This window comes from Camelus ferus, chromosome 4, assembly GCF_009834535.1.
Source record: "Camelus ferus isolate YT-003-E chromosome 4, BCGSAC_Cfer_1.0, whole genome shotgun sequence".
Classification (NCBI taxonomy): domain Eukaryota; kingdom Metazoa; phylum Chordata; class Mammalia; order Artiodactyla; family Camelidae; genus Camelus; species Camelus ferus.
The window spans coordinates 19,284,722-19,302,142 of record NC_045699.1 but is presented as its reverse complement, the minus strand read 5'-3'; the positions used below and the strand labels follow the sequence as shown (position 1 = coordinate 19,302,142).

Sequence of the window (17,421 nt, the reverse complement as noted above, 5' to 3'; positions counted from 1 at the left end):
ACATCTCCTTTGATCTTTTATTTTATTTTTCCTAGGCCCCTTTAAGCAGCTTTCTAAAACACAGAGGGTGTAGCAAATCCATCTGCTGTGGAGAGTAACTGCTTTTCTTAACTTCTCTGTCCTCTCTGACCCTTCTCAAGTTCCTTCTCCATCCCTTAGTGACTTAGCAAGGTAGAAGGAGTAAGCTGAGTAGCCTTCCCAATTTTGGGGAAAGCCCCTGTTTCTCTGAGCCTCAGCTTGCTGATCCTATAAAATGGAGATAGTGATGCCTGCTTTGCTTACATCAAGCGAGATAACGTAGATGAACAGACTTTGTGATTTGCAGTCAGTCCTATAACTACAAATGGTTATGAGCACCACACTGCCTGCCTCCTGAATTTCTGCAGTGTTCATGCTTCAGACAAATAGTTTAGCAGTTAGCTTATTACTTACCTAACATTGTTTGCCCTGTGTCCTGGGTCTTTGTCAGTTCTCCCCATCTTTGCTAAAATCATGTTGAAAGTGGTGAGCTCATTTCCGCCTTCTGAATCTGTCACCATGCTTAGCAGTGTATGCTTTGCTAAGTTCATGTGGGTGTGTCACTAATGTCCTTTCCCCTGGTGTCCGTAACCTGTGCCTTCTTTGACTGACTCAATCTAGGAAGAATTCTCACTCTGCTCGTTAAACTTTATCTTCACAATAATCATCCATGCATCTAACAAATATTTACTGAGAACCCACTAATAACAGTTCGTATTAGCTAATGTTTACAGAGCCCTTAATCTGTGCCGGGCGCTGCGCTTAAGCCCTTTCCATAGATGTTTTCACTTTAACCTCATAACAACCCTTTGAAGGGAGGATTGCTATTATTGCTATTTTAAATATGAGTAAATTGTTTAACTTGCTGAGGGTTATGCAATTAGAGAGTGGCAGAGTGCAGTTAATTCACAGAGAATCCAATTCCAGAGCCAAAGGTCTGCTTCATTATGTGCCACAAAGCCACCCTGGGCACCTACGATGTGTCAGCACTGTAGTAGGTGCTGGAGATGTTAAAATCAATAAGTCAGCCATTAGAGTCTGGTGAGTGAGATAAATAAGTAGACAAATGACTACAGTGCAATGAAGGTGAGCCGGAGAAAAGAATGCCATTGGGAGAAAAGAGACAGTAGCATACAGGGAAGGGTCTAGCTCTGCCTTGTGGAAGGGGCGTCAGAAGAGTATTCAGAGAGGAGGAGGATGTTCAGGATCCAACCTGAGAGGCAGAGGAGTTTGCAAGTCAGAGAAGAGCAGTGCTCTTCTGCTGGGTACTCAGCCAAGCTGAGTATAGGGGTGACTCCTGATGACACCAGGAAGATAACCCTTGGACTACTTTGTGAAGCACATTATAAGATTTGACCCTTGGCCTGTGGGTAACAGGGAACCAATGGATGCTTTTTGTAACCTTTAATTTGAAATAATTTCTTTTTTTTTTTAAGTTGTGAAAATAGTAGACAGAATTCCTTTATACCTGTCCCCTCAATTCCATATTTGTTAACATTTGGGAACCATTTGACAATCATTTCAGGTGTATAGCCCACGTGCCTCTTAACACTTCAGTGCTGATTACCTAAAAATAAGGATGCTCTCGTACAACTAAGCATCTATCAAGAAACGACGTGGATTCAGTATCGCCATCTCATGCACAGACTCCATTCATATTTCACCTGGTGTCCCAGCAAGTGCCCTTTATGGGCCCGAGATCCAGTCCAGGGCCTTTGTTGCCTTTGGCTGCCATTTCTTTTTAGACTCCTTCAATCTGGGACAGTCTCTTCTTGTCTTTCCTATCCTGGACACTTTTGGAGAGTACAGGCCAGTTACTCTGTAAGATGTCACTCAGTTTGGGTTTGCTTCATGTTCCCTCATGATTTTTGAATTTTGACAGAAGCACTGCAGAAGTATGCTGTGTTCTTCTTAGTGCACTTTATTAGGAGATGATGAATGGTATTCCATTCCACCCGTGACTGATGAGGTCAGCTCTTATGACTTGGTTAAGATGATGTCAGCCAGGTTTTCCACTGTAAACTTAATAAGTACGTTGAACATATTAATAGTAAGTAACAAATAAATATTTTGAGGGGAGATAATCTAGCTAAACACCCTGTTTCTCATCAGCTTTTCACCCACGTGTTAATATCCTTTGATGATTCTTGCCTGAATCAATTATTACTCTTATTACAATGATGACTGACAAATGGTGACTTTCTAAATTCTGTCATTCCTTCTTGATTATTAGTAGACATTCTACTGTAGGTAGAGCTTTCTCATTTATTTATTGTGAATTTCTATTTTACTCAAAGAGTTAAAATTCACTACAATCAAATTGTCCCAGACAAGGCTGGTAGGAGCCCCTCCAAACTGGCCCCTGTGTCCTTTTGAGTTACACACTATCATTCTTTGAGTATGCCCCAGTTTCCTGTTACAAGATCTTCCAGGCTCACCTTTTATTTTCCCAGCCCCTGTCCAAGAGGCATTTTTATAGGAACTGGTTCCTTAGAGGAGAAATGATGTTTAGAATCCAGGATCTGGGCACTTGCTGTACTTGCTACTACTAGAATGTCATTGCTTCTAGATCTCTTAGCAAGAGAAATAATGTAAACATATACATATGTATGTCTGTATCTGTTGATATATTTATGTCTATCTAAGTATCTATCCATTAAAAGTCATGAGTTCACACTATTTTCAATACCAATCTAATTTTATAAGGTTTATCCTTGTCTTCTCACTTCCCGTATTTGTAACTCCTTTCTCTGACAGTAAGAAATCTGGTTCCCATTCTCCTTCATGTATGTATGTGTTGCTTCAGTCCTCACTGAACATTTGATCCCCAGCTATCCCTGCCCAGGGCTGAGTCCTGTCACAGGCCAATGGACCGCTCCCCACCAAGCCTCAGGCTCAAGTTCAGGCCAAAAAAGTGGACGAAGGAAGGAAGGAGGAAAAGCCAGTTAGAAAGTTTAGCTCCAGCCATACAGTGCCCCCACCCCGACCCCTACTGGGTGCACTGGGCCAAAGCCGAGCCCTGGGCACACTGACCCCAATTCCCCTGAAAGCTCAGCTTGGACTCCGAGGGAGGCTTATAATCAGAGGAAGTAAAGTGAGCAGATTCACATTTTGGACTGACATTGGGGCAGCTTCAGGCTACGGATAGATTGGAAACTGGAAGACGTGGAGATCCATTAGGAGCCACTCATAATAGTCCAAGAACCTTAAAGTGGGACCGGCTCAAAGACAGTGGCCCCACTGGAGAAAGGATTCTCTATTGCCTACCTTAGGATTTCTAGAGCTGGCCACGCCCCATGGTGTCTGCTTTATTACTGACTTTTGCTGTCTACCTCCTGACCTCATTCTAAAGGAAACAAGTATCTTTGGAGGGGGACCTTAACAAAAATCACAGGATAGAAATGTTGGGCAGGATAGTCAAGTTGGAGCATTACACACATGTTTAAAGAATGCATCTCACAAATAGCCGAATTTATAATGGTATTTTGCCTCCCAATAAAACTGCAATTTAAAATTTTTAATAGAGAAACAAACCCTACTTTGCTGCAAAAGCAAAGGTAAGACAAGGTTCTTAGGATAATAGCTTGGGGTGGGGAGAGTCTGCCATTAGAAATTATGTGCATTTATGCCAGCAACAAATAGTGAGTTGCCGGAGGCCTCTCTAAAAGAGCAGGGAGCAAAACCTTGGCAACTCACATAATGAGCCCTTGTCCAGAGGAAGGCAAAAATTCCTCCTTTTGTGTAGCAAATACAAACATGAGCCACTAAGAAGCGCCAACCACCGTGGGTCCTTGATTGTCCAAATTATCTCTGATGGCCACCTTCACAAAAACAAACATGTGCTTGGGGGGACCACACTCTGCTTTTTCCCTATGGCTGCCAAGTTCCACTGCTGCTTCACTGAAAAACAACCACCAGTATGTTCATGTTCTTGGGCAGCATCCGTGTGGTCGCTCCTATTATTGAGGAATAGATCTGTCATTTTGTCATTTGTCGCTTTCTGAGATTGTAAGCACCAGGGGTCCTCGAATTTGCATCTCAGATCTACTTTTTACTGCTGATTTGTCATCCTTGCCTTAAGAAGAGGTAGCCAGGCTGCCTGAGTTTGAATCCTGATTTCCTTGTTTACTAGCTGTGTGACTCTGGACAAGTTATTCAACTGGCCAGAGCCTCTGTTCCGTCACCCTATAAAATGGGAGAACTGATAGGGCCTTCTTTGTAGAGTCGATAGAAATAGTACATAAGTTCAGATACGTATCCCACATCTTGGGTAAGCTTAGCCCTGAGTCCTGCTGGGACCTCAGTGAAAGAGACTTGCGCTTAGAGAACCCATTGTGCTGACCTCTGTCATAGGGGCAGCCCCATTCTTGGCACCCACATGTCCAAGTCATGGGAGACTTGGATGTGATGGGGGTGGCATTGACACAGTCATCGTTTACCTTATCCAGGCCTCAGCTCCTTGTTGTGGAAATGCGAACGATAACAGCATATGTCTCACAGGTGGAGAGGATTAAAGGAGGCAACCTATTTAAAGCAACTAGCACAGTATTAGACTCATTGTAAACACTGGTAAATGTTAGTATTGTTATTGGCGATAATTCATGATGTCAGCTGAATATGTTGCTGTCACATCATGGCTCATGGCAAAGGGTCTCTGCCTTGTCCAAGGCCAGGAACTGGCCAGATACGGAGTGACAGGACCACGTTCCAGTAAGGTGGACTTTGAGCAGAACTCCAGCACCATTAGAAAAACAGAATGGGAATCAGGAAACGAAGCCTAAAGTCAAAAATCCAACCCAAGTACACCTGATGCTGGGCAGAGGGCAGAAAGACTAGTTCCAGCCTTGGGGCAGGAAGTGGGTGCCAGGTAACCTTCTGGCTCCTGCCTCCCCTTGGTCAGGAGGCAGTTGCAGGAGCTTGGCAGGGTCCAGCCTGAAGGTACAAGACATCACTGTGATCTGTTGACTCAGAGCCTTCCCTACAAGCAGGTTTTGGCAAAAAGAAACAGGAATGTGGAGAAAAAGGACTCAGAGGAAAGAAAATAGTATAGAAAAGGAATTCTGGGGGAACCCTTTTCCCTAACATTTTGGCCATGAGCCCAATAATGAAACCAACACCCAAAGCCTAGAAGTTAAACGATTGTGAACATGCTTACATTATCCAGATAACAGGACCACGATCCTTTAGCCAAAACCACTGGGACAGATGTGTTTTGGAATTCGGAATTTGGGACATTTTAGAAATACATTAGCATTACTAAGACAAAGTATGTAACACCCATAGTAAGTTCTGGGTGGAAAATACCATAATCCAACAGGCTAATATTGCTGCAGTAAAATGTATAAATATTTACACCAAATGAGATGTGGCCTGTTAAGGCATCAGGTCCAGCTTTGTCACCAAATAGTTTGTGCCACACTGAAGAAAACCTCATGGTGTTCAGAGCTTTAGGGAATTTGAAATTGAGGGTGGGCAGTTGTTTAGAGGACATAGCTGAGAGATTGACCAGCCAAGTGACAAGCCCAGAGGGACACACACAGTTCACTGGGTTCCACTCTGAGTCCCCTCGGACTTCCCGAGCATCCTCTCTGTCCCAGGCACCATCCTAGGCACTGAGGTTGCAAGGGTATATTGGTTTCCCAGGGCTGCCGTAATAAAGTACCACAAACGGAGTGGCTTAAAACAACAGCACTTTATTCTCCCACAGTTTATTTTCTGTGAGAGAATACTGGTGAATACTGTGAGAGAATAAATGGTGTGACTACTGTAGGACACAGCATGGTGGTTCCTCCAAAAGTTAAAAATAGAACTACCATATGATCCTGCAGTACCACTTCTGGATATTGATCCAAAAGATTTGAAATCAGGACCCGGAAGAGGTACTAGCACTCTCCCATCCATTGTAGCACTCATTATTCTCAGTAGCTCTTTCCAAGATGTGGAAACAGCCTAAACACCCATTGACAGATGATATACAAAGAAAAATGTGATATATACATTCAGTAGAATATTACTCAGCCTTAGAAAAGAAGGAAATTCTGCAGCGTGTAACAACATGTATGAACCTTAAAGACTTTGTGCTAAGTTAAATAAACCAGTCACAGAAGGACAAATACTACAATCCCACTTCAATGAGATGGAATCTAAAACAGTCACATGCCTAGAATCAAAGAGTGGAGTGGTGGTTGCCAGGAGCTCGGGAGAGGGGGAAATGGGGAGTTATGATTGACAGGCATAAAGTTTCAGTTAAGCAAGATGAGTAAGTTATAGAGATTTGCTGTACAACACAGCATCTGCAGACAACAGTACTGTATTGTACACTTAAAATATTGTTAAGGCAATAGACCTCATGTTATGAGTTCTTACCACACTGAAACAAACAGAAAACAACAAGTGTGTTGAGAATTTCTGAGTGAAGAAGTATTCATGGAACTGTATCGTAGAGGAGAATTTTACCCTTTTGAGGGTTTCCTCCCTGAGGAAGTAACATTTTCAATGAAGATGAGAAGACGAGTAAAAGTCGATCAGATAAAGTGGGGAAACAGGCACTAATGCCCTCGCCCTCTGATGCCCAGAGCCTCTGTCCTCTTCAGCACTGAGCTTACGGGAAACCAGAACCAGAATTCCAGGGAAAGCCCGTAAGTCTCCCAGGCTGCCAGCCACAGCCAGTCCTGCCCCCAGACTGTCTCCTACTGGCCTACAGTCTCTCCCTCAGAAACAGCCACAGCACAGAATCCAGGGAGGCAGCTGTCTGCAGCCAGCAGGAGCCAGTGCTCACAATTAAAGCCCCCATGCAGGAGGGGAGTAGTGGGACAGTCTGTTTTCCCCTTTTGGCCTAAATTGATTAAACCACTTTGACCTAGAATCAGCCAAGCGCTTAATACACAGATAGCTTCTGTTGACCTCCTTCCTTGAGAATATCATGTACTTTTATCACGAGTAAGCAGATACATCTATTTTGAGAGTTCTGCCAGCAGTATTGAAGCGGCCTCACGCCTGCCAGATGCCCGTGCTTCCAGATCCCTGACACTGACTTTCTGCGGGAGGTGAGGGCGGAAGTGGGCTGTGGAGGTGCAGAGATGACAGTACGAGTTCTGACCTTGGGACAGCTGTGTAGGCAGCTCCTTTACGAAACGTACACAGAATGGTCATCAACACTGGACATAGCTGTTGGATTTTATTTTATACCCACAACATTTGAGTATCTCACTTGAAAGTGGAGGGAGGGGAGAACACCCTTCTTTGAAACATAACAAATATAGAGAAAAATAAACAAATTCTCCACTTGTGGCCTGGTGATTTTTCACAAAGTGCATGCAGATCCAGCACTCAGATCAGGATAGCATCCCAGAAGCCCCCCACCCCACCCCCATCCTCTCCTAGTTACTACCCCACCAAGGCCGACCACCACCCTCACTTCTAACATTGTAGATTAGTTTGGAGTTTTTAGCTTTATGTAAGTGGAATCACAGTATGAATTTGTGCAGTTGTGGTTTTGTTCACGCAATTTTATGGTTGTGAGATTCTTCCATGTTGCTTATTGTAGTTTATTCTCATTGTTTTATAGTTTTGTATGACTATATCATAATTATTTATCCACTCAACCGTTGATGGACTTATCAGTTGTTCCCCAGCTGGGCTAGCAGGAATAGTGCTGCTTTGAATATTCTTGTATCTGTCTCTTGATGGACATATATGCACATTTGGGGTGGAGGGAGAATATATACTTGTATTAGTTGTCTATTTCCATAATTAATTTCCCCCAAACTGAAGTGCTCACAACAAAAATAAACATTTATTACCTGTCACAGTTTAATGAATGAGAAATTTAGAAGCAGCTTGGAAAGGCAGTTCTGGCTCAACGTCTCTCATGAGGTTGAAATCCTCTGAAGGCTAGACCTGGTCCAGCAGAGCTGCTTTCAGATAGTTCCCACATGTGACTGGCAAGTTGGTGCTGACTGTTGGTGAGCAGCCTCAGTTTCTTTGCATGTGGACTTTGCTCAAGACTGTCTGCGGGTCCTCGTGATGTGGTGGCTGACTTCGCCCAGAGTGAGCAAAGAGAGGGCCAAGTGGAGTCTAGATACCTTTTATGATTTAGCCTTGGAAGTCCCATAGCGTCACATCTGCCTCACTGTTCCTTACAAGTGAGCCAATAAGTTCAGCCCATACTCAAAACTCCATCTTCAGAATGGAGGAGTGGCAAAGAATGTGTAGGCAGATTTTAAAACCAATAACCCCACAACATTTGAAAGCTTGGGATTTACCCAAGCTAGGGGTCTAAAAGTAAGTTTATAGACATTCACACAAGGATCTAAAAGAAATATATTCAACCCAAGCTGTCTTCTTTAATTCAATTAAGTTAGTGAATGTTTAGACAGTAATTTTCAAGGTATTTCTTGGAGATAAGATGGTACAGTAGAGAGTACAAAGGCTTTGGAGCCAGACACACCCTAGTTTGAATTCTGAATTCACTACTTGATAATTACGGATATTTGGGCAAGCAGCCTCTTTGATTCTTAGATCCCTTCAACTTTAAAATAGGCAAAATCAGTACAGCCCACCCCATGATAGTCAGGATGTAATTAAGAGAGATAATGATGTGTGTAATGTGTCCACTATGATGGTAGGACCCTTCCATTTGCTCATTTCTTTAAAAAAAAATATTAACCACATACATTAACTATCTAGAAAGTGCTATGATGAACTCTGCAAGGGATACAAAACTGACTCCCACACAGATGTTACCTTCAAGAGGTGTATATTCCAGTAGGGCCCTTGACAGGCAGGATAACTGCAGTACAAGCGAGAAAATGGTCAACGTCTGGAGCAGTTATGGAGACAATCCTTTAAATATGGTTTACATTTGGTTACATAGAAATAGAAGAAATTTTGAGAGGCAAGGGAAAGACCAAAAGTCTTCCAAATTAGAAGTAACAGCTTGAGTTAAGACAGGGCTAGAAAACCAGGAGGCATGAACTGAGAATAACAAAGAAGTTCGGTATAGATATGGCTAAGATACAGGGTTGGAAAGGTAGTTACAGATCAGAGTAATAGGAGAAGATTGAGAGCTACCCTCAGTTTTACAGTCTGATGGAAAACATTAAAGCCAAAGATTCTTAAACCAGTTTTCAGGGCTGGCTACAAAAGCTGGGCAGGCCTAGCTACCGAGGGGTCTACTTGCCATGCTTTTCTTGGCTAACTTCTGTTTGTAGAATCTTTGTGCCTCGTTTTGTAAACAGGACTTTCTAAAATGGATCATTAAAGAACACTTCTCATTCCAAGCCCAAGCAGCTGAGGTTTTTTTGGGGTTTTTGGGGGGTTTTTTTTTTTTTGTTTTTGTTTTTGTTTTTGTTTTTTATCATTCCCATTTTGGAGGCTGTGTCAACAGGGAAATGCAGTGAGAGGGATGTTTTTATAGGCCCTTAGCTCACTCTAAATGGACTTGTCAAGACTTGGCCATTTGGAATGGCCCACTCCTGCACTCGGCTCATCTGTGTGTATTTGACTTCCTCCTTCCAGTTAATGAGCTGTTCTCTCCATGTAGTCCCTCCACTGATTCCCCCTCAAGAAGACTGATCGATTTAGCAACCTGCACTTTTGTTACATTCTCCAGTCCCAGGCAGTGATAATATTTATGCATAAGACAGAGACATTTCCATGCTGTGATGGAAGTTTGAAGAAAGTTGGACCCAGCAACCTTTCATTCTGAAGCCAAAGTAAAACAAAGCACAAATGTTTCAGTCTTACTAAGAATGAGGACTAGAGCGATAAGCAGGAAGCCTTCTTCTAGACCTACCCCTTAATATGTGATACCCAAAGCCTTTATGTGCTCAACCTATAGCTTATCTAACGTACCCCCTTATTTTGACGAAGCTTATATGTTTCCTCAAAATAGACATGGTTGTATCATTTTTTGGTGATTTTGTGAGTAAAAATTGGATGTTCCACTTTATCACCCTCTCCTACTTTCTGATTTCTTTCCAGGTGGGAGATTGGCAAGTGGAGTCCGTGCAGTCTCACCTGTGGGGTTGGCCTACAGACCAGAGATGTCTTCTGCTCCCACCTACTTTCCAGAGAGATGAATGAAACAGTCATCCTGGCTGATGAGATGTGTCACCAGCCCAAGCCCAGCACTGTACAAGCGTGTAACCGCTTCAACTGCCCCCCAGCCTGGTATCCTGCACAGTGGCAGCCGGTGAGTGCCATTTCCACGTGTTGTCTGTCCTTCTTCACAGCCAGTGGGCACAGCCCTTCCTTCTCCCTGCCCTCCTCTGGGCTCTGACTTAGGAAAGCACTCAAAGAATCAAATAGTAATGAGTGAGCAAAACACAAACATTTAAGCATCTGGAAACAAACATTGACTGTATATATATATATGTGTGTGTGTGTGTGTGTGTGTGTGTGTGTATGTATATATATGTGTGTATATATATCCTTTTAGCACTTGAATGTATGTGGCTAAGTTCATAAACTCCATGCTACTGTGTGATGGTCTGTGGAAGTCAAGAGGATGTTAGGTATTTTTAACATCTAGATACCAGTGTTCTGTTAAGAAATATATATATTATTACATACCTAATTGAAGTTAATCCTCACAAGAGTCTAGGGAAAAGTGATTTTATTTTCTTCATTTTAGGTTGGAGGAAACTGAGGCTCACAGAGCCAGCAAATCTAGGGTTGGACATCAGCTGAGTTTTATGTGATCCTTTCTACTATATCCCATTGTTGGAAACTACTGTGGCTGAAAAGGCCCTCAGGGATTCTGTATGAGCCTCCTTGTTTTACAGATGGTATAACTGTGGCTTAGGTATGGTTTTGCCCAAGATCATCAGGTCTGATCCAGAGCCATGTCTCCTGATTTCAAGTGCATTTATACCTTTACCTTTAGTTCGTGTGAATCCATGACTTTATACTGTACCACTAACCCATGATAACACAAGACAAGGAACCATCCCAAGTCAACCTCTATTGTTGAAACTAAGTCTCTGTATTATTAGTTGTGTATTACTATGAAGTACATAGTAAGTTCTGGATGGATTGTTTATTGAATAGTAAGATGAATGAATATACCAACAGTATTACCCACAAGTCCTGAAATTTTTTTTTACTTTTTGTCCTACTGATAGGTTTGTTGCATAGTTATAAGTCATAATGTTGACCTACCCATGAAGGTCACTCAAACACCAACCTCCTTCAGTAGCCACATGTACTGCATGTATGATGTTTTTTCCATTTTTAGAGCACATCCATACACATGACCTTTCTTGGTCTATTGCCAGCACCCCCACCCCCACCCCAGTGTCCCTATTTGAAACAATAGATTTCTAAAGAGTCACTTACTCTTCCATTTTCCGTCAGTCTTGGGCCTGTTAGGACATGAATTTATTCTGAAAACTTTTTCTATTTCCTTCCATTAGGGAGAAGCCTTTGAGATGAGTTAGAGTTAAGTCTGTTTTTCAGATCATGAAAGTAATAGTAAAAACTCTTTGGAGTTTATCCAGTGAAGGACCTTTATTAGGACCTTTAAAAATATTTTGTTTCATACCCAACACATAATAATTGTGAGAAATATTCAAACATAATAAGAAATGAAGAACACAATTTGAAAGCCACCAAGGTTTCTATCTTCCAGAGAAAAAGCCCTGTTAAGCATTTGGTGCATAGGAATCACTTTTAGGTTACTGGTCACTTTTAGGAATCTCTCTGAACCTAGAGGAAACAATAGGCTATTATTTTCACATTATTTCCTAGAATCCTACTTCTTGAGTTAAATTGTTTTTTTAGGCAAAATCAGCTATTACTGACCATTTATTAAGAGAGAGGAAGTCATTGTTCATGCTGTATGGAATAAGTCAATAGTAATTTAAGTGTCTCTGGGCTGATCAGCTATTGTCCTGGGACACTGCTCAGGTAAGACATCAGCTGTGGACCATGCATTTGCCCGGTTAGCCCTCTGGTTCCTTGGCAGTCCTTGCTGGGACAAAGGGACCTGCTGTGCACTCACAGGGTCTTTTCTGTGCGCTGCTTGGATGTACCAGGGGATAGTGCTGAGGTCTGTCATCCTTCAACACCCAGTTTAGAGTCTTTGTTCATATGAAAGAACAGGAGAAGGGGGATCAAATACTTCCTTTAAAGGAAGACAGATAACAACCTGATGGACCTTGGCCTGTCTGAAGGGAGAAACTCCCCCTCCTTGCTTTATGAACATTGGGCTACCACTGACCTCATGCATATGCTTTTCTTTGGGGCAAGGGTCATAAATTATGTGAATTGTCATTTGCCAGTGAGGAATGCAACCTCCTTTGTCCTTCATAGAGCATTTGCCTGGTGTATAACAAATAGACAAAATTTACACATTCTATAGGTCTGGAGGGGGCTAATACGAAGTCCAAGGATTTATGTTAGAATTTTAGTTTAGAAACAGTTAAGCAGAAGTGAAGCATAGATCTAATCTCTTCATTCTAGCTTTGTTTTTAAGGGGCCGTCGTTGCTGCAGTTCTACCTCTTAATACTGTACCCTTGGTTTTCATCTCTGGTCTTGTGTGAAGGAATCATTTAAGATTTATCTTTATCAATTTAGCTATAATAGTTTTTTGGGTTTTTTGATTGGCTTTTGAAACACTTACATATTTAGTGCATTAGTCTTCTGAATCCTCTCTAATTTATTAAATACACACACTTATCATCATCGTCATCGGTGTTGGCTGTATATTACTTATTATACACCTCACGAAAGATCATTTTTACAACTGGTGTGTTACAGCACCATGATTGAAAACCACTGTTACATATGCATAAAGCAGTCTGAGACACCTTGATCATGAGTCTTCAGCTAGGATTTTTTTCAGGGACTCTCCATTGCCATATAATCAAGCCAGATGGCTTAGTCAGTCCTTCATCTCGTTGCACACCTGCCTCTGCCCATCTCTAACTGTGGTTCTCCCATCCCTGCTCATACATTCCTATCTACCCGCTCTCCTCCCTGTCCACGCACGGTTCCCGTCCCCTCTGCCTGTAAAGCCAGCAGGAGTTCTACATCTCCCACCAGGACTCCTCTGCTGTCCTCCCTCACTGAAGCCACATGGCTTCATGGTCAGTGCTGCTCACTTACCAGTCACATACCCCTCCCACGAACAGGAGCTTTCCCATGACTTCCAGGTTAAAGCATCAGGTCAGTGACAGCAGCGATGATTCTCAGTGAGACCCCACAGCACCCGCACAGGTATGTGAACAGCATAGAGGATGGTGCTGGAAAGGTAGACAGCACATGTGCCCATTCACTTACTGAACACTTGCTACATTTCAGAAGCTTCTTCGAGTTTTAATAAGAGCAGCACTTACTCTGTATCAAGTGTAACTCTAGGCGCTTTACGTATTTAACTCATTTACTCTTCACCAACCTTAATGTGATAGTTACTACTATTATTCACATTGTACAGATGAGCAAACTGAAGCACTGTGAGGCTAACATGAACTCAGGCTTGATGTGGTAGGGCTTGTTCTACCGCTCTTTAGTTTCTCTTTTAATCCTTACACAACCCTTTGAGGAAATAAGGCTCAGAGCAGATGCGCTTGCCCCGGCTCACATAGCCAGTAAATGGAAAAGGGGTCTGTACGCTTCAAAACCCATTCTCTTTTCCATTGTGTGGTGCAGCTTTCCAAAGACCTCTTCATGATTTTTTTCTAAAGTGTTAAATCTCTGCCAGCTCTAAAATCAGCAGTTTACATAAAACTTAGTACCTGTTGCCTTACTGAGGGCAGTTAATCTGTGTGTGTTTCCTACTGCTGCTGTAACAAATTACCACACAGTCAGGGTCTTTAAAACAACATGAATTTACTCTCTTAGAGCTCAGGAGGTCAGAAGTCTGAAATCAGTTTCCCTTGGCTAAAATCAAGGTGTTGGCAGGTCTGCGTTCCTTCTGGAAGCTCTAGGGGAGAATCTGTTAAGTTGCCTCTTCAGCTTCGAGGGGCTACTTACTTCCTTCACACATGGCCCCTTCCTCCATCTTCAAAGTGCCTCATGCCAAACTCAGATTCTGTCCTTTCACTCTCCCTCCCTGACTCTGATCTTCCTGCCACCCTCTTAGAAGGGCCATTGTGACTGCATCAGGTCCACCTAGATAATCCAGGTAATCTCCCCATTTCAAGAGTTGTAAGTGAATCACCTCTGCAAAGTCCGTTTTACCATGTCAGATAACGAGTGGTAAGGACACAGATCTCTGGGGTCATTACTCAGCCTACTACCATCTGCTCTCCTGTGGGCTGACTCACCCCATTTCCCCTGTACGTCTCAATTAGCACAAGGTCCTTGAGATTACAAGTCCGTCTTCTACTTCTTGCCACTTTTTGTGACCTTGTACTTACCAATCTTCTTCTTTATTTGTTCTTATTCAAAAAAAAAAAAAAACTTTAAAACAAAATGAGGAGGAAAAAAAAGAGAAGGATGCTAGAAAGATTAAACTGAAATGAATTAGAGAGTCCACTCTGAAGCATCATTTCTGTTTATCTATGTGCCTGTGTTTCATGTTCAGGATTGTGCCCACCCACTGTACACACATCTTGCGCACATCTGTGTAGAAACTGAAACAGTCACCACAGCTCGTATTTTCCCCCTTGCTTAAAACTGTGATTATGTGACCATTTCCCTACGAACCTTTTTTTTTTCTTTTAAATCAGAATTACAATTCAACATGCCTATAGTTTTGCTGTGTAAAAAGATATATGAGAGAAGAGTCCCTGCTGGTAATATTCAGGAAAAAAAAGAATTTTGATGATAACCATAAATGCTGGAGGATTACATTTTTCATTTTCTAGACTGAAATACACACACAGCAAAGAATGACTTTGGTCTCTATTAGAGAGCTGAATTCTGGCAAGAAGAGTCAATGTAGTCATCAGTTTTGTTATATTCCAGTGACCAAAATATAAATCCTCATAAGTTAGAGACCATGTTTATTTAAAATGTTGTATCTGGGGAGAAAAAAAATGTATTGGGATATTAATTTTATTTTTAGCCATGTATTTCATAAAGAAATGATCCTACCTTTAGAAACCAACTATAAATGTCAGCAAAGCAGAGATCAGAATTCATGTTTCACACATGAGGTGTTACTGTTTTTAATATTAGGGGAAAACTCTTTCTAATAATTGCTCTGGATTTTGGTGGGGATGCACCCCCCTGCTTCGTGTAGTAGCAAGAATAGTAAATCCAGAAGATACACTGTACACCCTTTGTACTTCCAGGGTTAAGCAAGCTTGGTTGACATTTGATAAACAAGGTAATTTTAATCCAAAAGTGGTTGGAGTAGAAATTCTGTTCTCATGTAATAATTTTGTTTAGTAAGTGAGCTTCCAGTCCTCACGTTTTCTGTTTCTCTGAGCCTTCATTTGTTCGGCTCAGTTTTGACTTCATTATATTGCTAAGCCCTCTCTCTAACTGTTCTTTGAAACTCTCGATCTCATAGATCACAAAGTTACCTCAAATTTACAGGTCTAACACCAAGGTCGAGAACCCATCTACCTGCCACAGTCCCCAGGAGACCAGTCTTCCTCATGGGTCCTGTGGTGTGGCTGAGGCCACCATCTAGCCCATTCTCCAGTGAGGAGCGGGAGCCATCTCAGCCTCTTTTGTCCCTCAACTCAGTCAACACCCGCGGACTGTTGATCCCACTTCCTATGTCTCCCCAACCCCCACTGCTCTCTGCCTCTCTCATCCTTCCCCACTGCCTTGCTTCCAGTCCTCACCGCTCACCAAACCACTATAGACAGCTTCATACTCAGTCTCCCTGTGCTGTCTCACCTAATGCTGATCCAGTGTTTCCCAACCTGGTATCAGTGGTTCTTTACTAGAGACCCTCTGTCAAGTCTTTAAAATATGAATATGTGCTAAAAACCCCCAAATAAGGATATGGTATGCACTGTCACTTAGAGTTATTTGACCAGGAAACCTTTTCTCCATAGCACACAGACCTCACAGGGCAGAACTCTTTGGAAACCATTTACCTTTGCTGCCTGAATCATTTCTACAAATTGGATCATGTTACCCCCTACTTTAAAATCCTAAATGACACCCCACGGGCTTAAGAGTGTGTCCACATAAGCAACTTAAATGTTCATTGACAGATGATTGGATTAAAATGATGTGATTGATACATACACACACACACACACACACAATGGAATACTATCTGCCATAAAAAAGGATGAAATAATGCCATTTGCTGCAACATGGATGAGCCTAGAGATGATCCTATTAAGTGAAGTAAGACAGAGAAAGACAAATATTACATGGTATCACTTACATGTAGAATCTAAAAAAATGACACAAATGAACCTATTTACAAAACAGAAACAGACTCACAGACATAGAAAAAAAACTTATGGTTACCAAAGAGGAAAGGGTAGGGAGGGGTAAATTAGGAATTTGAGATTAGCAGATACAAACTACTGTATGTAAAATAGATAAAACAACAAGGTCCCATGTATAGCACAGGAAACTATATTCAATACCTTGTAATAACCTATAATGAAAAAGTATATATATATTATATTTATTTACACATGTATATAAAAAAAACTGAATCACTATGCTGTACACCAGAAACTAACACAACATTGTAAATCCAACTATACCTCAAAACAAAAGAGTATGTCCATTTATGTCGTCCAAGGCCCTTCACTATCTGCTGCTCATCTGCCTTCTTGGGCTCGTTTCCCAGCTACACGTCTGCATGAGCCCTCAGCTCTGACTTCTCAGGACTCCTCAGAGATGTACAGATACGCCGCCCTTCATACCCTCCATCTACGCACATGTGGTCTGACTCTGCCTGCTCTCTCTATCTCCCTGGCCAACCCCTCCTCTGTCACCTCCTCTGCAAAGCCTTCCCCAACTTTCCATAAAGACTTAGTTGCACTCTCCTCTGTAGTCCCTCTTTTGTAAAACTGATCCCATTTTAGAGTAATGTTTTCTCCCCAGCTGGACTGCAGATACCTGAGGCATAGTAACCACTCTTTGGTCATCTTAATTCCCTAGCACATAATACAATGCCTGGCACTCGGCAAGTATTCAGTAAATGTTTGATGAAAGAATGAATGAGTGAATGAAGAAATTAATGCGATGAGTTAGAAGCTGTAAGCAGAGCACATTATGTTAAAATTGGAAAGTTGACCTAAGAAACAGAATGTAGCCATCACTTTGTGTTGGGCTCAGTACAACTTTGTGTTCATGTCTTGAGGTACCAAGGAAATGATCTCAGCTCTCAGTGAATTAAACTACCAACATGAAACCCAAAATGTCAAAACAGGCAGAATTTATTAATGTACTGATCATGGGAAAATCTTTAAAAGTATAAGACACTCAGGCCATTGCATTTTTGTATAGAAAGATAACTTTTAAGTGTTCTT

The 17,421-nt window shown here is 42.0% G+C and overlaps 1 protein-coding gene across 3 annotated transcripts in view; it reads left to right on the top strand.

Moving 5' to 3' along the window:
- Positions 1 to 17,421, top strand: part of ADAMTSL1 (ADAMTS like 1) — an 825,910-nt gene that overhangs the window by 672,107 nt on the left and 136,382 nt on the right. For all 3 annotated transcript variants that reach the window (XM_032477631.1, XM_032477630.1, XM_014555590.2), the window contains one exon: positions 10,003 to 10,213. In XM_032477631.1, the coding sequence (XP_032333522.1) occupies positions 10,003 to 10,213 (211 nt within the window). The remainder of the gene's footprint in view (positions 1 to 10,002; positions 10,214 to 17,421) is intronic.